This window comes from Cervus elaphus, chromosome 22 (genome assembly GCF_910594005.1).
Source record: "Cervus elaphus chromosome 22, mCerEla1.1, whole genome shotgun sequence".
Taxonomy (NCBI): Eukaryota; Metazoa; Chordata; class Mammalia; order Artiodactyla; family Cervidae; genus Cervus; species Cervus elaphus.
Genome location: NC_057836.1, coordinates 519,406 through 547,077, shown reverse-complemented (window position 1 = coordinate 547,077; position 27,672 = coordinate 519,406). Strand labels below are relative to the sequence as shown.

Here is a 27,672-nt window from a genome sequence, read left to right as displayed (position 1 = left end):
CGGAAAAGATTGAAGGTGGGAGGAGACGGGGATGACAGAGGACGAGATGGTTCAATGGCATCACCAACTCAGTGGACATGAATTTGAGCTAACTCCAGGAGTTGACGAAGGACAGGGAAGCATGGCGTGCTGCAGTCCTTGGGGTCGCAAAGAGTCAGACACGACTGAGCTACAGCAAGGACCCTGCCCCAGAGCTGTACGATTGTTTCTTGACTGCCCCTCCCTTGTTTCTTCAGCCTCTCCCTTCTCTGATCAGCTACTTGTTTGAACCTGCCCTTTGTAACTTGGGGGAGGTGTGTGTTTGTTTATTCACTCCCTCAGTGGTGTCCGACTCTTTGCGACCCCATGGACAGCAGCACGCTAGGCTTCCTTGTCCTTCACTATCTCCAGGAGTTTGCTCAAACTCATGTCAAGTCAGTGATGCCATCCAACCATCTCATCCTCTTATCATCCCCTTCTCCTGCTGCTTCAGTCTTTCCCAGCATCAGGGACTTTTCCATCATCAGTCCTTCCAATGAATATTCAGGATTGATATCCTTTAGGATTCACTGGTTTGATCTCCTTGCTCTCCAAGGGACTCTCTAGAGTCTTCTCCAGCACCGCAGTTGGAAAGCGTCCTCTGGGGCCCCCGTGGGGCCTCTGCTCCCTGGGCTCGCCCCACACCCCACAGCCACACTGACGGCCCTGCTCCCACCCCTGCTGCGCCTGGTGGGCCATGTGCGCCGTCAGCTGTTTCCTCTGGAGCCTCTGAACCCTAGGCCCCTCTAGCTGACCCACAGTGAGCGCCTTAGTTTGGGGCCCTCTGGGTGGCTTCCCAGAGCTGGAGGGTCGCTGCGGCCGACCTTGACCCGGGGCTGGCCATGTGCCAGGGTCCGCTCCGCCCTGTGCACAGCCTGGGGGGGATGCTCAGCCCCCCATGTTTGGATGCTGCGGCTCAGACTCAGAGAGGCTCACTCGTGTGCCTGAGGCTACACAGCAGGCCCTGTGTGGCATGTGCCCCTTGTGCCACAGGGCAGGCAGCCCCCAGGGCTTCTGGCAGGCTCCAGCTGTCCTGGCCCTGGGCACCCTCACCGATGTTCCCCGGCGTGCCGTGTGTGGCCCCAGGCCTGTCTCTGCACTGCTGTGGTGGGCTCTGGGTGCCGCAGGCCTGTCTGGCGCCACATGTCTGTGAGACCCATGTGGTGTCTCGTGACCCATGAGACCCATGTCTGTGGCCCATGTCTGTGAGAGGGTCAGGCAGGGAGCACAGTGGTATGAGGTTATACATGCTGGGATCAGGACTGTGTTGTGTCTGATCATTTTTATCAAAGGAATAATACATTTTTACATATATTGATATTTGTAGGGAAATAGCCCATTAGCCAAAATGGCGGTGGTCAGGCTCTCTGACCGCAGCCCTGTCCCCCACGTTTTGTAAATGCATGGTTATATAGCAGCTGAGGTCACTTACTGCACACAGTGTGCCCACTCGGCCACGGGCCACTTTTATTCTGTAAACATATGTAAGCTCCACCTGAAAAGCCCTGGCCTCCGGGTTATGGCTACCTCACGGCTGCGTTAGGACTGCCCACTGGGTCAGCAGCAAGAGGAGAGACCGCCGTGTGTCTGCTGCCGTGGCGGCTGTGCCAGTCAGGAAGGAATAAAACACGTCTGCCTTTCCTACGGCTCCTCGAGCTTTCTTCCAGCTTTCCCACTCGTGCCTTGCCTACCCTGGGTTCAGCAAACAGTATGGATAGCGAGACAGCATTTCTTTTTTTTTTTTATTTTAAAACATTTATTTTTATTTATTTGGCTGCATAGAGTCTTAGTTGTGGCATGTGGGATCTAGTTCCCTAACCAGGGATCGAACCCAGCCCCCCTGTATCAGGAGCACAGAGTCTTAGCCACTGGACCACAAGGGAATTCCCAAGACAGCATTTCTTAATAATAATTCGCATAACACGTGGCTTGGTGCTTCGTCATCAGCTGTGACGCAGGGTTGCTTCAGTCTGGGAACGGCCAGGTCTGTGCTTGTTGGGGTGTGGGGGTGAGCAGGGTGTGGAGCGGGAAGGACGACCTGACGCACGTGGCAGGCCTGGCAAGAGAGTGGAGGGCGGAGGAGAGGCCGGACGATTAGAAGAGGGTCCACAGAAAACAGGAACGGAGTCCGAGAGTGTAGGGCGTCAGGTCTAGGGTATAAGGAGCCAGCAGAGAGGATGACTCAACGCTGAGCTTCTAGTAAAAAATGCCGGTTGGTCACAGAATAATCACGTTTTTATTCTATTGAGAGGTGTAGTCATTTTGGTTTTTGCCTGTGGAGCTGCTTCCGAAGAGAAGACTGTTGAGCGGCTTCCTGAGCAGTGGAGAAGTCCAGTTCACACCCAGCCGTTGCTCTGTGCCCCTGCAGATACCCGAACACAGCCTGCGAGCTACTTACGTGCGACGTGCCACAAATCAACGACAGGCTGGGAGGGGATGAGACTTTGCTGAACGTTCTTTACAACTTCCTGGACCGTGAGCCGCCCCTCAATCCTCTGCTCGCCAGTTTCTTCAGCAAGACCATTGGCAATCTCATCGCAAGAAAAACTGAACAGGTAATCATCCACCCAGCCCGCATGATTTGGGAGGGAGTCTTGGCTGATGCCGATCATGCGGTCAGCCGTCGCTGTGGGGGGCGGGTTCTGACTGCTCTGAGGGACACGCCTGGAGCCGCATGGCTGCTGCCGTGGGAGCTGGGACGGATGAAGAAGCGGTCTTCCCAAGAGAGAGGGCCACTGGCCCGCTCTGCACGAGCAGCACGTGCCCTGTTCGGGAGTGCACTGGGCCCCAGGCTCGGCCGGCTTGTCCTCTCCCTCACCGGTCCCGGCGTGAGGTCTCGGGTGTGCCTGCGTGATGCTAGGGCCGTAGGGCTCCTTCTGTTGCATCTCGGTGGGTGGCGGGTGTCTGTGTTTATACCATGCCTGTGTGCTCAGTCGTGCCCAGCTCTTTGCAACCCCATGGACTATAGCAAGCTTCCTCTGTTCATGGGATTTTCCAGGCGAGAATACTGGAGTGGTAGTCATCTCCTTCTCTGGGGAATCTTCTGACTTCAGGATGGAATCTGTGTCTCCTGCATTGACAGGCGGACTTTTTACCACTGGCGCCACCTGGGAAAGACTCCTTTGAGTCTAGGGCACTTACTATTTCAAAGCAAATAAATGGAAGCTCTCCTCTGTCCAGTGGATAGGACTCTGCATGTCCACTGTAGGTGGCATGGTCGGTGAGCTAAGATCCTGCAAGCCACATGGTGCAGCCAAAGAACAAAAGGCACGCCCAGCGTTCACAGGTTTCTGTGAAGCACGGGCGAACTCGCCTCATGCAGCTGGGGCACGGCTCTTCTGGGGACAACGCGTGCGCCTGCCGCACACGTCCCGGGGCGGCCGTGCGGTGTGCTGGCACCTGTGCCCGGCGCCCACTTCAGGACTCCTGCCCCTGCTCACCGTCCCCAGTGCGCAGTTTCAGAACAAACCCCAGACAGCGTGTCGGTTTTGTAAGCAGTGCGGTGTGAGTCTCTGACGCTTGAGGACTTCCTTTCTCCTGTTGGTAGGTCCTGTGGGCAACGTGAGTGGCTGAAGTGAAGGTGCTTGAGGCTGCTTGCAGTCCCGGCGGGAGAGGACAGTCCCTGCTGCTGTGCTTCCTCTCCAGCCTTTAATGCGATCCCTCGGTTTACTTCCGCTTTTCTGATAGATGTAGATAACAGCATTGTGGTTTTACTTTGCATCACTTTGGTAACTAGTGAGGATGAGCATCTTTTTGTATATTAATCGGCCATTTGGATATTTTTTGTGTGAAGTCTCTTGCCCATTTTCTTTCAGCCTCTCTGTTTTGTTTTCTTTTGTAGAATTGTCTATTTTGTGGATACAAGTCCCCTGATTTTTTTTGGTTGTGCCACACAGCTTACCAGATCTTTATTCCCCTACCAGAGATTGAACCTATGCCCTCGGCAGTGGGAGCTCAAGTTCAAATCACTGGACTGCTAGGGAATTCTCCCTTTGTTGGTTTTGTGTTACAAACATCTTTTTCTACTCTGTCTGCTGGTTTTTTTGTTTTTGTTTGTTTTTTTTGGTTTTTACTCTCCTAATTGTATTTTTTTAATGAACAGAGGTTCTGATTTTCATGTAGTGCAAGTCATAAGTCTTTATTTATTTTTTTGTTTGTTTTGTCCGTTAAACTTTTATCTACTTCAAAATCATAGAGATACTCTGTATTATTTTTTAGAAGCTTTATTGTTTTCAGTTCAGTCGCTCAGTGGTGTCCGACTCTTTGCGACCCCATGAACCACAGCACGCCAGGCCTCCCTGTCCATCACCAACTCCTGGGAGTCCACCCAAACCCATGTCCTTTGAGTCAGTGCTGCCATCCAACCATCTCATCCTCTGCCGTCCCCTTCTCCTCCTGCCTTCAATCTTTCCCAGCGTCAGGGTCTTTTCCAACGAGTCAGCTCTTCACATCAGGTGGCCAAAGTATTGGAGTTTCAGCTTCAGCATCAGTCCTTCCAATGAACAGCCAGGACTGATCTGCTTTAGGATGGACTGGTTGGATCTCCTTGCAGTCCAAGGGACTCTCAAAAGTCTTCTCTAACACCAAAGTTCAAAAGCATCAATTCTTCAGTGCTCAGCTTTCTTTATAGTCCAGCTCTCACATCCATACATGACTAGTGGAAAAACCGTAGCCTTGACTAGATGGACTTTTGTTGACAGAGTAATGTCTCTGTTTTTTAATATGCTGTCTAGGTTGGTCATAGCTTTCCTTCCAAGGAGTAAGCGTCTTTTAATTTCATGGCTACCGTCACCATCTGCAGTGATTTTGGAGCCCAGAAAATTAATTTATTTTTATTGTTTTACTTTTGATATTTCTACCTACAGTCCACCTGAAATTGATTCTTATAAATGGTGTAAGGTTGAGGTGCTTTTTACTGTGGCATCCAGTGGGCTCAGCACTATACGTTCCTCTTGCAGTCACACGGTATGTCTGTTTCTGTTCTGCGGTCAGTCCTGTTTGTAATTATGAGCCCAACACTATCTTAATTACTGTATAAGTTTTGATATTTTATAGAATCAGTCTTCTCACTTTGTTTTCTTCAAGGTTGTTTTTACGATTCTTTGCCTTTGCATTATTTTAGGATGAGCAGAGTTTTAGAATGAGTTTGTCGCTTTACACATTCTACCCTGTTCCCCAGAGAAACCTCCTGAAATTTTTATTAGGCTTGCACTACCTGTAGATTGGGGTTGGCTAATTACAGCCCATAGGCCAAAACCAACCTGCCAACTGTTTTTGTAAAAAAAAACCAATTTTCTGAAGCACAGCTGCCCCCATTTGGCTGCTTTTTGTACTCTAGTGAAAAGCTGAGAAGTTGGGGCTTCTTTAATTTCTCTCAGTAACCTTGTTCTCAGGGTAGCAGTCTTACATATTTTTCGTTATGTTTATTCTTAGGTGCTTTATATTTTCATGTTGTTCCAAACAGTATCTTTTTTATTGAGAAACTTTACTGAGATAATTGTCGATTTCCTGGAATACTTTCAACTTCAAGTGATACATTATGCTTTTTTTCATATTGCTTTTTTTTTTCTACTTTTTTGTCTGTTGTCATCAGTGAGATTGGCTTATGGTTTCCTTTAAAAAGGACTTCTTTTGGGTGTAGCTGGTGTACCAGCTCTGGTATTTGAACCGCTCTGTTCAAATACCAGTCCCACTGCTCCCCATTGCCTCTCTTCCCTCTGTTGGGTGTCGTGTTGCATTGGTTCTAGGCGCACAGCGCGGCAGTTTGCGTTTGCGTGTGCCCGCTCGCAGACTCTGGCCTCACAGGCCTGACAGCTTGCTGAGCGGAGTTCTCTGCGCCCTGCAGCAGGTCCTTCCATCGTTGCCTTTTCTTAAAGTGCCCACAGGAAGTTTTGGAATCAAGATTTTATGTCCTCATACAATGATATGGGGCATATGCTTTCATTTTATGTTTCCCAGGGGAGTCCTGCATAAGATTGGGATATTTTTCTTCAAATGTTTGACAGAATTCTCTAGTAAAGCTATTGCAGGCTGGAGTTTTCTGTATGGGGAGGCTTTTAATTATAGATTTTATTTCTTTTGACGCTCAAACTCCATTTTTTTTTCCTTTTTCTCAGTTTACATAAGTATGTTTCTCAAAGAAACTTAATTTTTCAGACATACAGAATTTGGCATAACTTGTTCCTGATGCGCTCTTGTAACAGGGTCTGTATCTGTTGGGTGTATGGGGGATGTTCCCGGAGCCTTCTCTGCTGTCTCCCGTTTCTCTCTACGAGTTTAACCGCTCTGTTCAAATACCAGTCCCCCTGCTCCCCATTGCCTCTCTTCCCTCTCCTCCTCCTCCTGCCTCTCCTCCCCGCTTCACTTCCAGAATGAGGACAGTTGGGACCCCCTGCCTCCTGCGTGTCCCATGGCCCCGGTAGAGCCCTGGGTCTGCCTCAGTGCAGTGGCCTGAACTCGCAGGCCCCTTCTTCCGGTGGCCAAGGATGCCTCTGCGTGGGCCTCTCCCAGCCATCTGTGCTCAGCCACTGCGCCCATGACTCATGCTCAGCCGCCTCTCCACCCTCCTTTTCCAAAACCTCAGTCCTGTCCCTTCCGCCATCTACAGGGCCTGTCAGCTTTCCAGATTTGTGACTCGTGTCCAGGGACTGTCAGCTCTTGTCTGCACTGGTCATTCTTGCTGGGAAGACTTGAGGCAGTGCGTATGGAGTGGTCACTGCGCCGTCTCACTCAGGTTTCTGGGCCCCATCGGTGCCCAGGCTCAGTGTGGGGGAAATTCTGCCAGCCCAGGGCCCTCTCAGGCTCCCCACTGCCTCCTGGACTTGTCTGTGTTCAGGTCTCTGCCTGTCACTGAGGGCGTCTTTCTTACAACTCTTTCCATGTCTTTCCATTATTTCTGCTCAGTGTTGCTGAAAATGAATCTTTCTATGGCAGTTCTCGGGGGAAGACAGTGTTTCCTAGCCCTACTCGCCTCTCAGACCCCATCTGGTTGCAGGTGATTGCGTTCCTGAGGAAGAAGGACAAGTTCATCAGCCTGGTGTTGAAGCACATTGGAACGTCAGCCCTCATGGACCTGCTGCTGCGCCTGGTCAGCTGCGTGGAACCTGCTGGACTCCGGGAGGAAGTCCTGCACGTGAGTGTGTGGGCCCCTCCTCCCTGTCTGCACGGCTCTGCAGCTTCTCTGAGTGTGGACTAAGCGCCTGGCGTAGGGAGGCGGGAGCTGGCAGAGCAGCGCTGGGGTGCCCAGCACCCGGCTTTCCACCCAGCAGGATCTTCCCTCCTGGCTGGGCCCTCAGGGGTTCTCATGGCGGCTTGTGTTTGAGGTGGGATCTGTCCTCTGCACCTTTTCCCTTGTCTTGCCGCGGTCCGTTCCCGAGCAGAGAGAAGGGGACGCCTTGCTTGCGCCTTCCCCCGGGGGGCTGCCGGGGCTCTGTGGGGCACTCGTCCTGTGCCCCCGGGCGCCTGCCTGCGAGGAAGCACTTGCCTTCAGGGCCCCATGGAGAGCGGTTTCGCACCCTGGAGTTGGCCTGCTGTCGGTCCTGACACTCTCGCAGCGAGGTGCCCCCCACAGCTCCCCGGGCTTCCCAGAAAAGAGACGGTGCTCAGCTAGGGAGCCCGGGAGATCTCTGCTGGGTCACTGTCAGCTGTTGATGGGCAGGTTTTGTTTGTAATTTAAAGTAAGATGAGTGAGAAGATTGGTCCTTGTGGCCAGTTTCCAGCTCCTGGCATTGACAGTTGTCACTCTTAGGTTCGTAACCTCATTTCATTACGGAGGAGCCGCCCACCAAGAATGAACTGTAGTAGCTGTTGTGGCTTGGTTAGCACAGCGTGAACATCAGCGTTGTTAGAAGCTGGTGGGAACCCTGCTCTGGACACGCTGAGCCTGTTTTGGATAAGGAAGTATGTGGAAGAGCCAGGAAGGCCCGAGTGCGGCCAGGAGCAGCTGGGCTGTGTGCGGAGTGCACCCCCAGGCCCCGGCAGGGGTGCTCCTGGCTCTGCCGCGGGGGTGTCCTGTGAGCAGAGTCGCGTGTGCTCAAGTGAACCATGGGCTCATGTGGACGGGGCCTCCTTCCTCTTGGTGTCTTCAGGTCATTCCAGAATTCGGCCACTGCCTGTGCTTGCTGGGCCTGGGTGCACGCTGGTGCGGTGAGGTGTCTCTGCTAGAGCTTGGCTGTAGATTTCTGCTGCCCTGAAGGACTTCCCTTCCATTCAGTCAGATGTGAGTGGTCACTGACAGGCCTCCATTTCCTTTTCAGTGGCTTAATGAAGAGAAGACCATCCAGAGACTCGTGGAGCTGATCCATCCAAGTCAGGATGAAGACGTGAGTAGGGGCTCACGGAGCCACCTTGGGGCAGGAATCCAGCTCAGGGCGGCCGTGGGCGCTGTCTGAGGGCAGGCCACTCCTCCTCAGACGTGGACTGACGAGTTTTCCTCTTCCTCTAATCAGGCACTGACTTCTGGACAGTTTTTTTCTAAAACATAAAACATACATATTATAAAAAATCAATTTGAATAGAAATGTATTAGTTATCTGTGGCTGAGTAACAGATTACCCCAAACGTTAGTTGTTTGTAACAGTCTTTTTTATCTCAGTTTTTATGGGCCAGGGTCACAGGTCATCTGCCCAGGGTCTGTCACAAGACTGTGATCATCTCAGGATCCACCCCTGGGGGCTTGGCAAGACTCAGTTTCTTGAGGGCTGCTGGCCGAGGCTGCCCTCAGCTCTGCGCCCCGCCTCCCCACCCCCACCCCCCCACCCCCGCTCTGCAGGCAGCTCAGAGCTGCTGCTGCTCCTCTGGCCCAGGCACCCCTCTCGGGGACGGTCCTCACTGGCCACGCCTTGCTCCCAAGGGGGGAGTCCCAGGGCGTGAGCCCTGGAGGAAGCCTGTGGGGCGGCCCCCTCTCCTGGGGCGTCACTGTGGGCATCAGGTGTGGCCCGAGAGGCATCTTCCACTCGGGACAGCTGCGCCCAATTCTCGGGGCTTCGGGAACGCGATGCTGACTTGTGTCTTGCCTTTGGCTGCTGCCTGGCTGTGCTGTGTGGGGCTGTGTTGCCCAGGGGGTGACCAGGCAGCGGGCAAGGGTTGCTGGGCTCCAGATTGGGGTGAGTGCTGGGTGCTGACTGGCCACTCCCCAGGCCTGGGGGCACCCGGCTGCTCTCATTTGCCCTGAAAGAGCCGTAGAACACTTCCTCCAGCCCCATCCCCTGTGCCACGCACGTCAGGGCTGGGCATGTGATGCTGCCTGCTCGGAGCCGGCAGTTGAGTCTTCCTCTGATCCTATTCACCTGCTCCGTAGCCTAATCCCACGCAGTTGTCAAGTGCCCCGAGTCAGAGAATCTGCATTTTCAGGGGCTTCACGTTTCCATAGAAAAGCTGAGTCCTTTGTGTTCCCTGTAGCAACTTGCCTGTTTTCATTAGCTCACAGGACTCACCCTATGTGTTAATAGCTACTTACTGATCTAAAGCAGAGACCTGGAGCAGGATCTGCGGGGCGCACTTGCCTACCAAGGCCCAGTGGGTGCTCTTGGGGGGCGGCCAGGTCTGCACCCTGTGGGCAGAGGCTGGCCCTGAGGGCGGGCTCTGTGTGCCTATCTTGCAGAGGCAATCCAATGCTTCGCAGACGCTCTGTGACATCATCCGGCTGGGCAGGGAGCAGGGCGGCCAGCTGCTGGAGGCTCCGCAGCCAGACCCCCTCCTCACGGTGCTGGAGTCGTGAGTGTGGGCCGTGGCGCTGTGGGCCTGGGGGCGGGGGTCCGGGGACGCCGCCACTTCTGATCACTTGTCAGGAGCTCGCCCTGACCCAGGGTTACCTCGATGGACCTCTTCCTCAGGGGAGGGGTCTCTGGGGGTCTCCTGGTAGGTCCAGAGAATACGGGCCCTGGGGCAGCTGTGTCCTGAGGACCCTGGGTGCCCAGCCTGAGCCCCAAGTAGGGCCCCTCTGGGGTTCGGGGTGCTGCTCCTTTGATGGGGGTGGGGTCTGTGTGTCTGCCTGCCAGGCCATGACCTCGTGCATGTCCTACAGGCAGGAGTGCGTGGAGCAGCTGCTGAGGAACATGTTTGATGGAGTGCAGACCGAACTCTGCCTCGTCAGCGGGACACAGGTGTTACTTACCTTGCTGGAACCCAGGCGGGCAGGGTGAGTGTCCCCCAAGAGGGAAGAGCTGCCCCTTCAGTGGCCTGATGCCCAGGGCAGCGGCTGGGGTGTGCTGTCTGCGTTTTTAACATTTTTAGTTACGAAAGTAATTCTGGGGATACTTCCTTGTTGAAAGATAACCTTATGGCAGTGGCCAAGCCTCCTTTCACCTTTCGCCATCAGTCTCATTCCCGCCTCAGCCCGAAGGAACCCTGTCTCTAGTCTGCAGAGTGTTTGTGCGCATGTGCGTGGAATGGGCGTGGCTGTGGGCTTCCCCAGGGCCCGTCCGGATGCATCCCTGCAGCGTGTGCGGGTGTGCGTGTGGCGTGGGCGCGCTTCTCTGCTGTCCTGTCACATGCGCTGCTGGTGGTCTGACCCCCAAGGAGACTGCAGTCGTCTCGTGTCCCTGTTCTGGAGGGGCTTCACTGCAGCCTGTGCTCGTTTTCTTTCGTTTTTTTTTTTTTTTTGAAGAAAGAGAAAACCAGAAAATGACAAGAAATTGACTTAATTTCAGTGGTGAGATTGTTAGCAGTTTCTCTTTGTCACTCTGGTACCCAGTACATATTTATTACCTAAAACTAGAATTATGATGTTATCATCGTTTTATCTGGTTCAGCAACCAGAATATTCACGTTGTATCTGCATGAGCCCAGGGAGGCTGGGCCCTTCGCGCAGGAAGTGGGGCCTCTGGTCGCCTGCAGAGCAGGGACAGCAGGACCATTGGGAAGAGACAGGCAGCTAGCTTTCTTTGGTATTTTTATCCTTTCATGTATTTAAACATTGTGTTCTATAATGACGATGTATTACTTTTATAACTGGAAACAGTTTATATGAAAAAGCCAAAGGGGTGGTGTGGCCAGTCCTGTCTGTGTCTCAGGCGAGGAGGGGTCAGCAGGAAGGTTTTCAAGGTGGCGGGAGGGAACCAAGCTCATCCGGGCTGTGACGCCCGCGGCCTGCCCGGCCTGCCTCCCGGACAGTCAGCAGCGCCCCCGGAGACAAGCGGACACGGCCTGGAGGGCTGCAGGATGACGGCGGGGCGGGGAGGGGGTGGTGGGGCATCCCTGTGTCCAGCCACTTCTGGTCCACAGGTCAGAGGGCTTGCTGGACTCCTGCTGTCAGGGACTGGACAGGTCGTGCACCGTCAGCCCCGGCGTCCTGCGCGGCGTTGAGCCACGACTGAAGGACTTCCACCAGCTTCTGCTCAGCCCGCCCAAGGTAGGCGTCCTGAGCAGAGGTGACCTTGTGGGTGGGGTTGCTGGTGAGGCGAGGACTTCATGCGTTGCCCGCAATGGCGGGCACACTCAAGCCCCATCTGCTGAGTGTCCGTCTTCCCTTACGGGAGGCCTGAGAGTAGAGCGGTTCACTGTCCCCCAGATGACTCCTGTCTTCTGATAAGGGGTTGCCCAAGGCCCAGGTGCACTGTAGGCCCAGCCTCTGTGTTGGGGATACCCAGCCAAGGGTCAGGGGGTCCCAAGGGAGACCCTTAGCTCTGCTGAGCAGTTCTGGGCAGAGTTGGTCACACTGAGGAAGGCCCACTTCCTCACCCCCTCGGTCCTGCAGCGTAGCCAGGGCGGCCCGCCCGCCCAGCCTCTCGTAGGCCTCCTCCTCCGCACCGTCTGTGCTCTCCTGTGCTGCTCATTGTTTACCAGCCACTTGTGGGCTGCTTCCCACTGGAAAGGGGGGCCTGTGCAGGCAGGGATTCTGGAACATTCTACTAATGAAAAGGTGGACTGCATGCAGGATGCCCCTGTCACGAGGCCAGCTTCGTCATCAGTCTCCTCTGTCTTTCGCGCTCAGGTCACACCCATGTGGCTGGCTGGCTGAGACCAGGGTGCTCCGGGCTCCGAGCAGCAGCAGCCCGCCAGGGCTTACGCTCTGAGCCCTGAGGGAAGCGCTGAGGCCCTTCACCTGACTGACTCCCGGTCTCCTCCTACAGACCACCTTGAGGGCTCCTCCCCGACTAGGCCATGTCACATAGCTGTGGCCCTGGCCCTTTGACAGTTGGCTCCTGAGACAGGTGGGCACAGGCTTTAACTGGCGGTGCTTCTGTGTTTGCAGAAAGCAGCCATCCTGACCACCGTCGGCGTGCTGGAGGAGCCCCTGGGCAACGCACGCCTGCACAGCGCCCGCCTCGTGGCCGCCCTGCTGCACACGGGCACTCCCAGCATCAACCAGGAGCTCTGCCGGCTCAACACGATGGGGCTGCTGCTGGTGAGTGGGCCTGCGGGCGTCGGTCAGGAACGGGGCCGGCCCGCAGCCCCAGGCCAGGCCCGCCTCAGTGTCGGCTCACACAGGGCGGCCCTGAAAGCAGAGGCGTTGGGGAAACGGGCCTCCCCTTTCTCGTTTCTGCCTCAGAATGTTATAGCTCTTCAGCCTAAAACAGCCTGAAGAGCCACTCCTCGTCCTCCCACAAGGACCGCCTTGGAACTGGGCCTCAAGGACCGCCTGCCCTAGGGGAAATTCCTGGGCTTTGCTGTGACAGTGGAGCCCAGATGTGGGTCAGAGGGCAGCAGGGAAAGGCCTCATTTCTGCTCCCCTCCTCCAAAGCAGATTCTCTCTCCCACTCCCACTTTTCACTTTTCTTTGATTCTGGCAGAACATACATATATAACGTGAGCTACACCATTGTAATAATTGTCACTCATGTGGTTCATTGTTCACATTGTTCTACAGCCATCACCACCATTTCCAGGCCTTTCTCGTCTTCTCAGACTGACTCTTACTCACTCAGTCCTCATCCTCCCACACTCCCCGGCCCCGCCCTTGTGCTTCCTGTCTGAGGGTCTGACTAGCCCACTGGCCTGCGTAAGTGGGGTCTGTGGCCTTTGTGCTCCTTTTGCGTTTGGCTTGTTTCACTTAGAATGATGCTCACCCGTGCTGTAGCATGTGTCACAGTTTCTTTCCTTTTTAAGACTGAATGATAGATATTTCATTGTGTGGATATACTGCGTTTTGTTTATCCGTTCATACATTGATGGACAGTGGGGTTGCTTCCACATTTTGGCCATTTAAAAAAAAAAAATTTGTATACTTACTTTTCATTTGGCCATGAGGCATGGCATGTAGGGCCTTAGTTCCCTGACCAGGGATCAAACCTGTGCCCCCTGCAAGTGCAGAGCCCTAACACCCAGACTGCCGCAGAAGTCCTCATTATGACCATTTTTAATAATGCTGCCATTCAGTTCAGTTCAGTCGCTCAGTCGTGTCCGACTCTTTGCGACTGCATGGACTGCAGCTTACCAGGCCTCCCTGTCCATCAGCAACTCCCAGAGTTTACTCAAACTCATATCCATTGAATCAGTGATGCCATCCAACCATCTCATCCTCTGTCATCCCCTTCTCCTCCCACCTTCAATCTTTCCCAGCATCAGGGTCTTTTCCAGCGAGTCAGTTCTTCACATCAGGTGGCCAAAGTATTGGAGTTGCAGCTTCAGCATCAGTCCTTCCAATGAATATTCAGGACTGATCTCCTTTAGGATAGACTGGTTGGATCTCCTTGCAGTCCAAGGGACTCTCAAGAGTCTTCTCCAACACCACAGTTCAAAAGCATCGATTCTTCAGCCCTCAGCTTTCTTTATGGTCCAACTCTCACATCCATACATGACCACTGGAAAAACCTTAGCTTTGACTAGACGGACCTTTGTTGGTAAAGTAATGTCTTTGCTTTTTAATGTGCTGTCTAGGTTGTTCCTAACGTTGCTTCCAAGGAGCAAGTGTCTTTTAATTTCATGGCTGCAGTCCACCATCTGCAGTGATTTTGGAGCCCCCCAAAAATAAAGTCAGTCACTGTTTCCACTGTTTCCCCATCTATTTGCTATGAAGTGATGGGACCAGATGCCATGATCTTAGTTTTCTGAATGTTGAGTTTTAAGCCACCTCTTTACTCTCCTCTTTCACTTTCATCAGGAGGCTCTTCAGTTCCTCTTCACTTTCTCCCATAAGGTGGTGTCATCTGCATATCTGAGGTTGTTTACATTTCTCCCGGCAATCTTGATTACAGCTTGTGCTTTATCCAGCCCAGTGTTTCTCATGATGTACTCTGCATATAAGTTAAACAAGCAGGGTGACAATTTACAGCCTTTTGTATATTGTACTCTTTTCTTGATTTGGAACCAGTCTGTTGTTCCATGTCCAGTTCTAACTGTTGTTTCCTGACCTGCATACAGGTTTCTCAAGAGGCAAGTCAGGTGGTCTGGTATTTTCATCTCTTTAAGAATTTTCCACAGTTTGTTGTGATCCACAACAAGGTACGGTCAGCAGTGGACTGCTGCAGGGACAGGGTCTCTGGGTGCAGCAGACCTGGGTATGGCATAAGCTCTCTTAGAAGAGGTTGCCCTTAACCCCACCATAGAGCCTCCAGAAGTTACACAGGACTGGGGAAACAGCTCTGGGAGGCACAAATAGAACGAGGTGCACATCAGGACCCAGGAGAAGGGAGCAGTGACCCCACAAGAGACTGACCCGGATTAGCCTGTGAATGTCCAGGCGTCTCCGGTGGAGGCGTGGGTCGACGCTGGCCTCTGCAGGGGTGGGGGCGCTGAGTGCAGCAGTGTGTGCCTGGGGCCTTTTGAAGGAAGTTGTCATGATCTTCATCACCTCCACCATAGTTTGGCCCCAGGTCAAATACCAGGGAAGGAACACAGCCCTGCCCATCAACAGAAAATTGGGTTAAAGTTTTAGTGAGCATGGCCCTGCCCATCAGAACAAGACCCAGTTTCCCCCTCAGTCAGTCTCTCCCATCAGGAAGCTTCCATAAGCCTCTTACCCTTCTCCATCAGAGGGCAGAGAGACTGAAAACCACAGTCGCAGAAAACTAACCAGTCTGATCACATGGACCACAGCCTTGTCTAAGTCAATGAAACTATGAGACATGCCATGTAGGGCCACCCAAGATGGACGGGTCATGGTGGAGAGGTCTGACAAGACGTGGTTCACTAGAGAAGGGAATGGCAAACCACTTCAGCATCCTTGCCTTGAGAACCCATGGAAACGCTCCCGTGAACGTGGGTATGTAAGAAAGCTCAGTCCCTGCTGTCGCTTGTTCTCACTGCATCCCCAGAGGTGGAGTTGATGGAGCATGTAGTCATTCTGTATTCAGCTGTTGGAGACAGTGGGACACTGTTTTACATTCGCATCGGCAATTTCTTCGCAGCCTCACTTACACGTGCTTTCTGTTTTTTTGATAATAGCCATCCTGATGGGTTTCAGGTGGTATCCCACTATTTTGTTTTTTTTTTAGTAAGCTTATTTCTATTTTTGGCTACACTGGGTCTTCATTGCCGTGGAGGGCTGCCCTCTAGTTGTGGCGCATGGGCTTTTCATCGCGGTGTCGTCTCGTTGCAGAGCTCAGGCTGACTTGCCCCGCAGCCTGTGGGATGTTCCTGGATCGGGGGCTGAACCTGCGTCTTGTGCGTTGGCAGGTGGACTCTTTACCACTGTCCCCAGGGAAGCCCCGCCTCCCCTTTCCTTCCTGTTTGTTTGGTTGCGTCAGGTCTCAGTTACAGAAGGCAGAGACGCCCACTGTGGTGCGAGGGCTCAGCAGTTGCGGGGCGGACTCAGCTGCCCAGGGGCATATGGGACGTCATTCCTAGTTCCCCGAGCAGGGATCGAACCCATGGCTCCTACATTGGAAGACAGGTTCCTAACCACTGCACCACCAGGGAAGTCTTCACTGTGTTTTGGTTTGTGTTTCTCGGTGATGCAGTGGTAAAGAATCCACCTGCCAGTCCAGGAGACGCCAGAGACACAAGTTCAATCCCTGAGTTGGGAAGATCCCTGGAGTAGGAAATGGCAACCTACTCCAGTATTCTTACCTGGAAAATCCCATGGACAGAGGAGCCTAGTGGACTATACAGTCCATGGGGTCACAAAGAGTTGGTCATAACTGAGCAACTAAGCATGCACTCACACACAGTAGTTGGTGATGTTGAGCATCTTTTCATGTGCTTTTGCTGGCCATTTGAGTATCTTCTTTGGAGAAATGTCTGTTCAAGTCCTCTGCCCATTTTGAATTGAGATGTTTATTTTTTTATTGTTGTTGAATTGAAGTTCTTTATGTTTTCTGATACTAATCTCTTAGATGTATCAGTTGCAGTTATTTTCTCCTATCATGTGAGTTGTCTTTTTAGTCTCTTGATAGTGTTCTTTGACACACATAAGTTTTTCATTTTGATGAAGTTTGGTTTATCTTTTTTTTCTTTTGTTGCTTGAGCATTTGGTGTCACACCTGTACCTAAGAAAGCCTGGCCAAATCCACTGTTCTGCATCTTTCCCCCTATGTTTTCTTCTAAGAGCTTTAAAATTTAAGTTTTTGTGGGTCTTTGATCCATTTTGAGTTTGTCTGTGTGTGCAGTGTGAGGTAGGAGTCCAGCTTCCCTCTCCTACGCGTGGCCGTCCCAGCAGCGACCGTCTCGCCCTTCAGTGTCAGCGTCGTGTGTGCGCTTTTAATTCTGTGCTCCTGTGCACCTCCACCACCAGAGACTGTTTTTGTCTGTCACCGTGCAGCTTATTAAGTATTTTTCCCAAGAAAATGCGTTGAATTTTGTCAGATGCTTCTTCAGTGTCAGTTGAGCTGGTTGTGTAGGTTTAGTCCCTTTGTTCTTTTCCTGTGGCATGTCACACTGCCTTTCATATGTTGCTGCACCCGTTGTTGGGGGATTGGGGGATTTACCTGCCCCGGTCACGGCCTGCCTTTGTTCTGCCGCTGTGTTGCTTATCCCATGGAGGTTTCCGCCTCGGTGCTCATCAGGGATGTGGGCTGTAGTCTTCTTGCCTGTGGTGGCTGGTGTAGGCATGCTGGCCTCAGGATGGAACAGGTAGGATGTGCCCCCTCCTCTTCAGTTCTTTGGGAAGCTTTAAGCAGATTGGTGGTGTTCTTTCCTCTTTAAATGTTTGGTGGAACTCACCAGTGAAGTCGTGTGGTCTGTGTGGGGAGGTGGTTCTGACTCTGTTGAAGATGAAGCAACCTCCCTGTCACCCAAGGTCACACAGGCAGAGGACATGAAGCCTGGAGACTGCATCTCTGGGGCAGCGCGTGCAGGCCCACAGGCCGCCTCCTTTTATCCAGCTCCCCCCCACCCCCCGGCCTGGAAGGAGGCCCCAAACCCACACCCTGGGGTGGTGTGCACCCCGTCCCCCCGCCCCATCTCCCCACCCTGCGCACCTGGCTTCCTTTCTTGGGGGCAGCAGGGGGTCTGGGTGCGGGCTGCTATAGGTCCTGCTGGATGTGAGGTGGCATGGGGCGTGGGTAAGGGTGCAGCCTGCTGACCTCAGGCAGGTCTGGAGGAGGCCCCTCGAGGGAAGCTGCTGCCCATTCAGCCCCTTGGGGCTGCAACCCAGGCCCCTTGGGGAATGTCCACACGTGCGCCTATTCATGGCCCCCAGGGAGTGGAGAGTTGCTCACACTCCCAGTGATTTGTGGGTCAAAGATAAAGTTATAAAAGAAGGATGATAAAAATATGACATAGCAAAGCGTGTATCATGTAGCAAAGGTGATTTTACAGGAAACTTGCAGCCTCATGGAGACGCACCCGAGAGGGAGCAAGGCTGAGCCGCTGTGGGCCGTGGGCCATGCCTCTGACTTAGGGCGGGGGTGGGGGGCAGGCGGAAACAAACCCACAGGAAGCAGTCAGACAGGAGCAGAGGTTAGGGACAGAAGCACAGCCTTGGGCTGGATGGGGAGGGATGCAGGTGCTTCTTCGCAGAAGTTGCTAGAAGCCCTGCATCCAGATGTCAGGGCGGAGTGGGAGGGGAACTGTGAGAGGCGGCTGGACAGCAGGGTCCCCTCAGGTTCCGCCCGCAGGAGACAGATTGGGTGCATCCCTCGTCTCCTGTCTCTGCAGGACCTGTTTTTTAAGTACACCTGGAATAACTTCCTGCACCTCCAAGTGGAGCTCTGCATAGCCGCCATCCTGTCCCACACTGCCCGGGAGGACAGGGCCGCAGCCAGTGGACCTGAGGGTGGGCTGGAGCCTCCACCCTCCAGCGGGGACCCAGCAACCCCCCAGCCTGCCAGCAGCCGCCCCGAGAGCACCATGGTGGCCCACGTAAGTCCAGCAGGGTCACGCGAGTTGCCGTGTCCCGCCGGTCTCCACGCGTCCTGTGTGCCCTGAGGTTCAGCCAGGCCGTGTGCACGCGCCGTGCTGTGCGCCTTGCGTTCTCTGCTTAAGCTCACGTGACATGGGTGGGCTGCTCTGCTTTTAAACCACGAGACGGGAGGCCACAAAGAGAGCATCCACACTTGCCAGACCCCAGAGCTCGTGGGTGGAGGGTCTGGGAGGGGCGTCGAGGAGCCCTGATGCTGCCTGAGCTGGCTCATCCAGGCTGTGGGGGACGAGCGGCCCCCAGATGGTATGTCTGCCATGGCAGGAGTGCCTGGGGAGAGCAAACGTGTCTCGATTGTCATGAGAAGACTTCCTGGGACTAGAGCCTCTGGAAAGAGTGGCTGCTCTGCACGGCTCTCCCGTCTTTCCCAATAGCCCAGCCGGCCTTCTGGGGGCTGCAAGCCCTGCGTGGCCAGTGCCAGGCCTGCAGGGAGTTGGTCTAAGCACTCCTTGTTGCTCACTAAGGAAGGGAGGGAAAAGCAGAACGTGGCACACGTGGTCCCCAAGCCAAGGAGCCCAGCGGAGCACGCTGGGCCCTGGGAGTCTGCCGAGCCGCCCCTCCCCCGGGTGATGCAAGGCTAGGACAGGAGGGGCTGGGCAAGGGGCCCCTGGGTCTGTGGTCAGAGGCCTGGGAGAGAGTCCTGAGGGGCCACGTCTGCAGGCCTGACCTGGACGACAGGAAAGACAGCTTCAGTGGGGAGAGCGTCACGGGGCGGGGTGGATGCTCGGGCCCTTCCAGATGGTGAGGCTGCATGTGGGTATGGGTGCGACTGAGACCCAGCACAGACTCTCCAGGCGGGGGAAGCTGTGAAGTGCTGGCGGCAGGGCAGCCCCGGGCCAGCGGCCTCCGTCCTGAACAGGGAAAGCAGGGGGTGGCCAGCGGGAGGCAGCGGGGAGGAGGGGGGCTGGGCAGAACGTGTGTGCCCTCGTGGATGGCGCTGGGCGGCACCTGCCTGGGGCCGTGGTGGGGACCACAGGGCTGGGCTCTGATGCTGGGTGTGCCCACAGGGAGCTCGGGGCTGACATGTCCGCGTGCTGCCTGCTGAGCCAACTCAGCCCGGGGGTGGGCGGATGGGGCGTGCCGCCCGCTGAGCTGACCGCTGCCGCCTGTCCCCAGTTGTTCCAGAAGTGTTGCCTGGTCCAGAGGATCCTGGAGGCCTGGGAAGCCAACGACCACACTCAGTAAGAACCTGGGGCCCGTGTGGGGCTCAGGCTCCCGCGGAGGGTTTGTTTCCCAGGACAGGTCCCACTACCGTGGGAGCAGCTGTTGTGCTGGCGGGGCTGAGGCGCCGGGCTGGTGGTGGCACAGCTGGGCCGCGCTCGGGGTCCTGCTCCTTGAGGCCTGCTCGCCCAGCTTCAGGGCCCTTCACCCGCTGCTTCCCTCGCCTGCTCAGCAGCAGAGACTCCAGTCCTGTGTCCCACACCCTCCCCATCCTGGCCTCCAGCCATGGCGCTCACGGAAGCCTCAAACCCTTGACAGCGCGTCCAGGCCACTTCCTGCCTCCTTCCTGCCCCTCCTGGCCTCTGGTCCCTTTGATCGGCTGGGGCCTTTCTGAAACTAGCAGGTGGTGTCACCCACCGCTTGAAGGTCTTGACTGCCAGGGTACCTGGTGTGGCTGCAGGGTCCAGTGAGCCGCCCCAGTCCCCCCCTGCTCCCACTCTGCCCTCCTAGGGGCTGCTCTGGGTGGGGGTCTCTGTGACCTCACCTGGTTCATCCTTCCTGTCCTGCTGTGCTGGACCCACCGACCTGAGTCCATCCTCACGGAGCCCCAGGCACGGTGGGGCCGCCCCGCCTTTGCTGGGCCCGGGTGTGGTAGCTCGGGAGGCCTTGCTGGCTCTCCTCCTGGGTTTTGCATGTCGCTGCACAGGTGTGTACCTGTGTCGAGAAATGGCTCAGTGCTGTTAGCCGAGGGGCCTCTGAGCCCCAGGAAGCAGTGGACAGGTGTGTGACGCCTCAACCCAGCTCTCCCGCGTCCTGAGCAGCTTGCTCACAGGCCTCCACCTTTGTCCGGCTCCACCTCTGGGCCAGTTCCTCCCAGTCTCCTGGCCCCCTGTGCCTGCCGGGGGGGGCCCACCGAATCGGGACCCTTGGTGTCCTCTCTGGCTGTCACCGAACTGAGCAGAGAGAGCACGGTGGAAAGAGGAGCCGTGCCCCTGGGACGTGAAGGCTGCGTTTCTGAACGCGGAAAGCCTGGCGTCTTCCCGTCCTCTGCTGTGGGCCGCCTGGGGGTGGGTAAGAGGTTGAGAAGAGCCGTGTGTTCGGGGCTGTGTAGACGTGCTGGCGGGGACAGCCACCCCTGCTGCTGCCCACCGCTGGGTCCCTGGATGGTCCTCGGTTCCCCCAGGTCCCGGGACGCCCTCGGGCGGCTCTCGTAGCACCGACCCGACGCTGGTCTGCAGGGCCTCCACCTGCGCGGGGAACGGCGCGTGCCTCTCAGAGTTGAGAGTGGAGGGGCGCCGGTGCCAAGCCTGTGCTGCTCAACGAGCTCCACGGGGAGGCGGCCTGTGGGAGGGGGCGGGGCAAGGCTGAGCCGGGTGGACCCCGCTGACCTGATGCTCCCTCTCCTAGGGCAGCGGGTGGCATGAGGCGCGGGAACATGGGCCACCTCACCCGGATCGCCAACGCAGTGGTGCAGAACCTGGAGGGGGGCCCCCTGCAGAGCCAGGTCAGCGAGATCTTCCAAGGTGAGCGCCTCCAGGCCCGGGTGTCGCTGCCCACGGTGCCCCCTGCAGTGTGGCCTTCAGCGGGTGGGACTGGCCCTGCTGCTGGACGGTCAGCTTGCCTCCTACGGGCTGACCTGCCCAGTGGCCTGGGCCTGAGTCTGTTCCCTGCCGAGCCCTGCACCCCGGCTTGTGCTGTTCCTAAGAGCAGCCTGGAGCCCTGTGGGGCCCCCCTTCATCGCGGTCTATGGCCTCTCCACCTGGGGCTGCCGCGTGCCCCTTGCGTGTCCCAGACACTGCTCTGCCCCTCCCAGCACCACACGTCCTGGGCTGAGCTGGGAGGGCCTGAGGGGGTTCAGATGGGAGAAGGCCGGCAGCTTGGCCTCTTGGGGAGGAGGACAGCACCTCCTGAGCAGTGGGTGCCAGCGGGGGCATGCACTCGGGGACTGGGGGCAAGTGCACACGAGCCAGGCTCGAGGCCCGAGGGCGGGAGAGGGACAGCCCAGAGGGCAGGGCGCTGAGGGGCTGTGGCGTGGAGGCTGAGGACAGGGCTGGCCTGGGGTGAGGGGGGCGCTGGTGAACGCTGAACAGGAGTGCGCACCGTCTGGGAGCCTGGCTGGGTGTGCGTGCTGTTGGGTGGGGTGGTCCGCGTGCCACCTGGGGGCCCTGAGCCCGCCGGGGCGTGGGAAGCTGCCTTGCTGACGTCCAGTTGGCCGGGCACGTGAGTATGGCCTTGGCGTGCCCCCTACCATGCCCTCGCCAGGTCGCCTCCTCAGTGGTCTCCGCCGTGGCCCCCACAGCCCAGGGACAGCTGTGAGCTAAGCAGCTGGGGGGGCCCACCGATACAAGCGAGGCGCTCAGTCCCTGGTGGGCTGGGTCAGCGCCTCTGACGGAGGTGCACGCCCGCAGTGGCCCTATGTGGGGGGCAGGCGTCAGGGCCCCGTGCTCCCGGGGAATACATGCCCACGGGCTCGGGCCTGTGAGGCCAGGAGGGGCGTGTGCTGCCGTAGGGTTCTAGAGGCCTAGGGGCTCAGTGTGCGGCCTTCTCTGCAGGGCTCCCGGGGGACTGCCGTGGGCGCTGGGAGAGCTTCGTGGAGGAGACGCTGTCGGAGGCCAACCGCAGGAACGCGGTGGACCTGGTGAGCAGGCCTGGCCTCCGGGCAGAGCGCTGCGGGCCCCGTGGTCCCGCCTGGCCTGGGCTCACGGGGCTGCCTGTGCAGAGGGCTGGGGGCGGCGAGGCACCTGCTTACGCCTGCCCGCCCTGGCCGTTGCAGGTGAGCACACACCACCTTCACCCCTCGAGTGAGGACGAAGACATGGAGGGCGTTTTCCCCAACGAGCTGTCCCTGCAGCAGGTATGTGTGACCAGGCCTCCTTGTCTCCACGGCGCCGCGCCCTGAGTGTCACCAGAGCCGCGGGTGGGGCCAGGGGAGGTCCCCCCACCACCCGAAGGCTCTGCAGCCTCACCACCTCTCGCAGGGGCCCCGGGCACTCTGCCTCCATGAGACCCTTGGGGACATGGTTGGCTGTGTGGATGTGGCCGCCTTGGGCGCCCACCCGAGGGGGCAGGAGCTGGGAGAGGCCGCTGAGGGCGTCTCCTGAGAGCAGCCGGCCCTGTCGTCCAGGCGTTCTCTGAGTACCAGGTCCAGCAGATGACGGCCACCTTCGTGGACCAGTTTGGCTTCAGTGACGAGGAGTTTGCTGAGCAGGATGACAGTGTCAAGTGAGCCAGTGGCCTGTGCCCGCCTCCCTCATGCCTGTGGGCCAGGTGCCGCTTGGCCCGACCAGGTCCCCGGCCTGCGGTCCGCCCTGTTCAGGCTGTCACACCACCTCCTCAGCTGGATGCCACGGGTGACCCCAGGGTCTGGAGGTGCCCTCAGGGGAGGGCAGCTGGGCGGGTCGCCCCGGCTGTGAGCCTGCAGTGTGGCGCCCCTGCCCCCGTCCCTCCGGTCCGGACGGGGCCGCCTCCCGCTCCTCCTGGTGGAGGTGACGGTGTCCCTGCTGTCCCCGCAGCGCCCCGTTTGACAGGATCGCAGAGATCAGCTTCAGCGTCGACGCCGATGATGACAGCGTGAGTCCGCGGGGGCTCTCGGGGGCGGCCACGCTTTGCGGGCGCGAGGCCATGGGGCCCACGTGCACTCTCCCGTAGCCTGGCACCGCGCTGTTTGAGGCCTGCTGCAGCGACCACATCCAGCCCTTCGACGAGGACGACGACCTCTGGGAGGACGAGGAGACACACCGTGCGGCCCGCGTGACCAGGGCCAGGTGGGACCCCGGACGCGCCGGCCCCGCCCCGCCCCAGTGCGTGGGGAGGGCTACTGACTCCTCTCCTTCCAGGTTCGGGGGCCCCCACGCCTCAGAGCGCTGCCGGAAGGACGGCCCGGAGCGCCGAGGCCAGGGTGCGGGCGAGGGTGCGGACGCAGCTCCGGCAGGCTCCCCGCAAGCTGCCGGCCGGCAAGAAGGCACCCGCGTCGAGGGCGGCTCAGAAGGTAGGTGATAGGGCAGCAGGGGGTTTGGTGGAGACCCAGAGACAGAGGGTCTGGTGCCCCCACCCCTGCAGCAGACGCCTTCAGCCCCTGACAGTCTCTGGGTGGAGCCCGGAGCCATCCTCCGGCCACGCCTTCCTGGCTGGGGTGGGTGTTCCCAGGACTCAATGGGGGAGGCACGCTGACTCCCCTGCTTACAGACAGGGCTGCCTCTGTCAGTCACGCCTGGACCCCAGGGCAGGGCCGGTCTGCCTGCTGGACGAGGGACATGGACATCCTGTCTCCCCTAGCAGGTTCCCCGTGGGTCGTGTTTGATGGGCCAGCGACTCCCATGGCCACAGGCCCGGCCCCAGCAGTGGCGCTGGACGTGGGTTCCAGTGTGTGGGCAGCCGGCTCCCCCAGCACTTCTGCTCCAGAGGAGAAGGGCTGGGCCAAGTTCACCGACTTCCAGCCTTTCTGTTGGTGAGGTGGGCGCTGGGGGGAGTGGGGCGGGCCCAGCTGCCTGAGGCCAGGCCTCCTGGCTTGGGCTCAGCGTCGGCTTTGTCCACAGCTCTGAGGCGGGGCCAAGGTGCAGCTCCCCAGTGGACACTGGTCATGGCGACTCCCAGGCTGGCCTGAACCAGGGCCCAGAGAGAGCCCGTGAGTGGGGGCCGCCTCGGGCAGAGAAGGCGGGGCGGCCGCATCCCCAGGGTGATGGTGGGGCCTGGAGCGGGCCTGTCGCCGGGGGAGGGCCCACTTCCAGGCGAGGCCCCTGGGCTGGCCCGCCGCCTCCCGGAGCGGATGGCGTGGGCACCATGCCGCCCTGTGCTCGTCCTGGGGAGTCTGGCCCTGAGCCCCCTCAGACAGACTTGGAAGCCACCAGGCTGAGTGGTGGCCCTGCCTGTGGGGAGGACAGTTCTCTGCAGTTCCTGTGAATTTACAGACACAGTACTGGATGTGGGGGACAGGTGTGTCCCCGGGGTGTGGGCCAAAGTTCCCGCACACTCCACACCGGCCCTCTGTCCTCACCTGGCATCGCTGGCCCCATCTTGCAGTTGGTGCCTGGAGCGCGTGTGTCCCCAGCAAGGCGCCCCTGGTGGCCGCCAGCAGCCGTGAGGATGAGCAGGAGGCAGCTGCTGCCTCGGGGGCTGTTGGTGTGGGTCCCAGCCAGGCCTCCCCGCTGTCGGTGTCGGGCCCCAGGTGAGCACGGAGGGTGGGCAGCAGGGGGCTCCCTCTCGTCCTGGCGGCCCTGTGACTCCTCAGAGGCCAACTCTGGACAGGGGGGATGCCCCTTCCTCCAAGGGGAAGCCACAGGTGGTCACTGAGGTAGCAAGAGGCCAGCCCACCCCGGGCCTCTCTGGAGGGGATGGCCAGGCTTTGGGGGTCCCGGGGCAGGGGGGGTGTGGCTCTGGAGCTGCTGCCGTCCTGGGGTGGGTGCCCAGTCCAGAGTCACACCCATTGCCAGGTGCCTCTCTCACACACACACACACACACACACACACACACACATACGTCTGTCTCGCTGGACCGGTAGGACGAGGGTGTTTGGGGCTCTAATGCTTAGGCCCAGGCCCTGACTGGGGCGTTCCCCCCTCAAGCTCAGCCCTGCACCCACTCCATGTGCAGGGCGGGCCCACGGCCTGTGGGACCCACTGTGGACAGAGGCTCCGGGCTGGGCACGGCATGAGAGACGGGACGTGGGCGGCAGGGCTCTGGGCTGGGGGAGCGGCGGAGCTGAGTCGGTGTGAGGGGCGCCAGGTGGGCAGGGAGGACAGGGCTGCTCCCGGCTCCCCCCAGCCACCTTGGAGCCTCTCTCTTGCTTCTGGGGCTCAGCCTGTCCATGGGGGCCCAGCTCTGGCTCAGCACACACTGGCTCCTGGGACCCAGGGCACGCAGATCCCGGCCGGCGTGGTGTTGGGCCCGTGGTCACGGGCACAGCCGGGAGGGAGCAGTCACCCCTGTCAGGAGGGGCTGGTTCTCGCTGAGCCACCCGGGGAGACCCGCGGCTCAGCTTCTTCCCTTCCTGACCCCCGTCTCCCCCAAAACCTGCTCGGCGATGTTCTGAAAGCACGTCCTTTGGTTTGGGGGGTGCACTTTGGGCCGTTGTGGGTAACGAGCCAGGCTTGTCTGCAGGCTCCCCCCACCCCTCACTGCCTCCCTGGAGTCCTCGTGAGGCAGCAGGTGATGCGGCGTAGTGGAAGCGGGTGCAGCCAGTGGATGCTGTGGGCGCTCCTGGGACCCAGGCTGCCCTCCTGCGCTCGCTCTCCCCAGGGGTGGGTGGGTGGGTGCCTTCTGGGCAGACGTGGCCTGCAGCTGTCCAGGAAATGGCCCTAGGTCACGTGGTCCACAGAGGAGTGTGGGCTGCTGGGGGCCCCTGAGGGGCATCCAGGAGCAGATGGGGCCCGTGGTGAGCACAGTGGGATGGGCAGCCCCCAGTGAGCGCTCCCGGCAGGAGGCGGCCGCCTGGAGGGCCGCACGGGATGGGGGGGGGGTGTCTCTGGAGTGTTTGGAACTTGGGGCGGCAGAGCGGGGGCCCGGGTAACCAGAGCCCATCTGCCGCGCAGGACTGACTGTGCCCCCAGCTCACCGCCAGGCCTCGTGCCCCTAGACCCTGCCGAGGCGCCTGCTGCCTCCGCCGTGGCTACCCTACCCGAGGCCACTGTGACGGCCCCCGTAGCACTGGGCGTCATGGGCCCCGAACCCTGGGCCGTCTCCCCCGTGCTGGCCGTGGCCGCCCCCCCAGGGCCCATGGTGGCCGTCACCACCGCAGCCCCTGCCAGCCCAGCCGTTTCCATGGCGGCTGCCCTGGGGACAGTGACGAGACACAGGTGAGCCAGTCAGGCCAGGGGAGGGCTGGGGGAACCAGAATAGGGGGGACCCCAGCCCTGAGTGAACCCCCCCCTTCCTGCAGACAGGCTGACAGGCCGTCGCCCTCAGGAGCCACCCTCAATGGCCCCATGTGACGCTGCTGCTGCGCAGTCTTGGCGCCCAACCCAGAAAACTACCTGGTGACACAGTTTGTCTTTTTTAATTTAATTTAATTTAATTTTAAAATAAATGCTGCATTGGTAAAGCTGGCAGTTGGAACCAGCCGGACAGCCCCGCCTGCATTTCTCCTGCCTGACCCCGACCGAGCGGGCCACGGGGGTCCAGCCCCGCACACAGCAATAAGGCCTCAGCCGTGGCTCTGCCTGTGAGGAGCCCAGGGCCACAGCCCCAGAGGCCTGAGGGCCGGGCCGGACTCCTTGCCTGTTTTTTACCAGTTTTTTTTTTTTAACAGATGCAGGAAGAGCCATGTGTTTGCACTTTTTATCTGGCGCAGGAGAGGGTTTCCGAGGCTCTGGGGTCAGATGTGGGTCTGGAGTGGGGCTGACCAGATGGGGTCCTAGCTGCCCAGAGGTCCTGGGAGCGGGCCGTGCCAGGCTGCAAACGACTGCCTTAAAAAACAAGCCCCCTGCGGCCTGGCAGGGTGTCCTGGGCCTCCCACAGTGCACCAGGGGTGCCAGGCAGGCGCTGGCCGTGGGCGGGGTGCAGAGGGCCCAGCAGTGCTGGGGGCGCCGAGCTGTCCGGGGGGCCTGCGGGGTCAGCTCACGTGATGTTCTGATGGCACTCAGACCCTCGACTCCAATAAAGGTGGTTATTCTCACCTACAGACCAGTGTGTCTCGTTTGTTGTTCAGCTGCAGGCCCTGGAGCTGCAGGCAGGGGCCCGCCTGAGTCGGCTGAGAGCAGCTCTGCCTGGAGTTGAGCATGGGGCAAGGACCTCAGCCCAGCGGCGGTCCCCGGGCTGGGAGCAGCCCTCCCACAGTGGGTGCTGCCAGCGGCCCTGCCGATCCCGTGCTGTGGTGTCCACCCCGGACCTCTGGCCTCCGCAGTGCCACACCCCACCTCCGACCTGCTGCCGCCCCACACCTGGTTGGCACCCACTGCGAGTGAGGCCCCGTCCAGGTGACCCCCATTACACCCAAGAATAGGGCAGTGGGGACGGTCAGGGCAAAGGGCAGGACTCGGAGAGGAAGAGACAGACGGGCATTTGGAGCAGAGCTCCCAGTGCAGATGCAGTCAGGGTGCCATGCCCTGCCACCCCACGTTCCCCGCCGAGCCCCAGAGAGCCCACCCTCCTGGCATCGCCCCCAGGCCCGTGGACTCTCACCTGACCAGGGGCCAGTGAGTCTGCACCCTGTCCTAGCCAGCCCCACCCCTCTGGATGCAGGACGGCTTCGGGGGGTGGGGTCCCCCTCTGTACCCCTCCACAACACACCCCAGGTGGCGCCCACCCTCTCTACCAGCCC

At 58.5% G+C, this 27,672-nt stretch overlaps 1 protein-coding gene across 9 annotated transcripts in view; it reads left to right on the top strand.

Annotated features, from left to right (window-relative positions):
* PPP6R2 (protein phosphatase 6 regulatory subunit 2) overlaps window positions 1-27,033 on the top strand; it is a 61,889-nt gene extending 34,856 nt beyond the window's left edge. For 4 of the 9 annotated variants that reach the window (XM_043882528.1, XM_043882529.1, XM_043882533.1 and 1 more), the window contains 20 exons: window positions 2,387-2,573; window positions 7,013-7,150; window positions 8,274-8,339; window positions 9,620-9,732; window positions 10,043-10,156; window positions 11,242-11,368; window positions 12,212-12,364; window positions 17,995-18,198; window positions 19,373-19,437; window positions 20,825-20,940; window positions 21,970-22,055; window positions 22,191-22,271; window positions 22,542-22,639; window positions 22,930-22,987; window positions 23,066-23,405; window positions 23,693-23,864; window positions 23,953-24,041; window positions 24,437-24,581; window positions 25,946-26,209; window positions 26,297-27,033. In XM_043882528.1, the coding sequence (XP_043738463.1) occupies window positions 2,387-2,573; window positions 7,013-7,150; window positions 8,274-8,339; window positions 9,620-9,732; window positions 10,043-10,156; window positions 11,242-11,368; window positions 12,212-12,364; window positions 17,995-18,198; window positions 19,373-19,437; window positions 20,825-20,940; window positions 21,970-22,055; window positions 22,191-22,271; window positions 22,542-22,639; window positions 22,930-22,987; window positions 23,066-23,405; window positions 23,693-23,864; window positions 23,953-24,041; window positions 24,437-24,581; window positions 25,946-26,209; window positions 26,297-26,393 (2,713 nt within the window). In that variant the 3' untranslated portion in view covers window positions 26,394-27,033. Of the gene's footprint in view, window positions 1-2,386; window positions 2,574-7,012; window positions 7,151-8,273; window positions 8,340-9,619; window positions 9,733-10,042; window positions 10,157-11,241; window positions 11,369-12,211; window positions 12,365-17,994; window positions 18,199-19,372; window positions 19,438-20,824; window positions 20,941-21,969; window positions 22,056-22,190; window positions 22,272-22,541; window positions 22,640-22,929; window positions 22,988-23,065; window positions 23,406-23,692; window positions 23,865-23,952; window positions 24,042-24,436; window positions 24,582-25,945; window positions 26,210-26,292 lie in introns of all 9 variants that reach the window. The other 5 variants (XM_043882532.1, XM_043882531.1, XM_043882534.1 and 2 more) reach the window with 5 other exon arrangements.
* The last annotated feature ends 639 nt before the right edge of the window (window positions 27,034-27,672 follow it).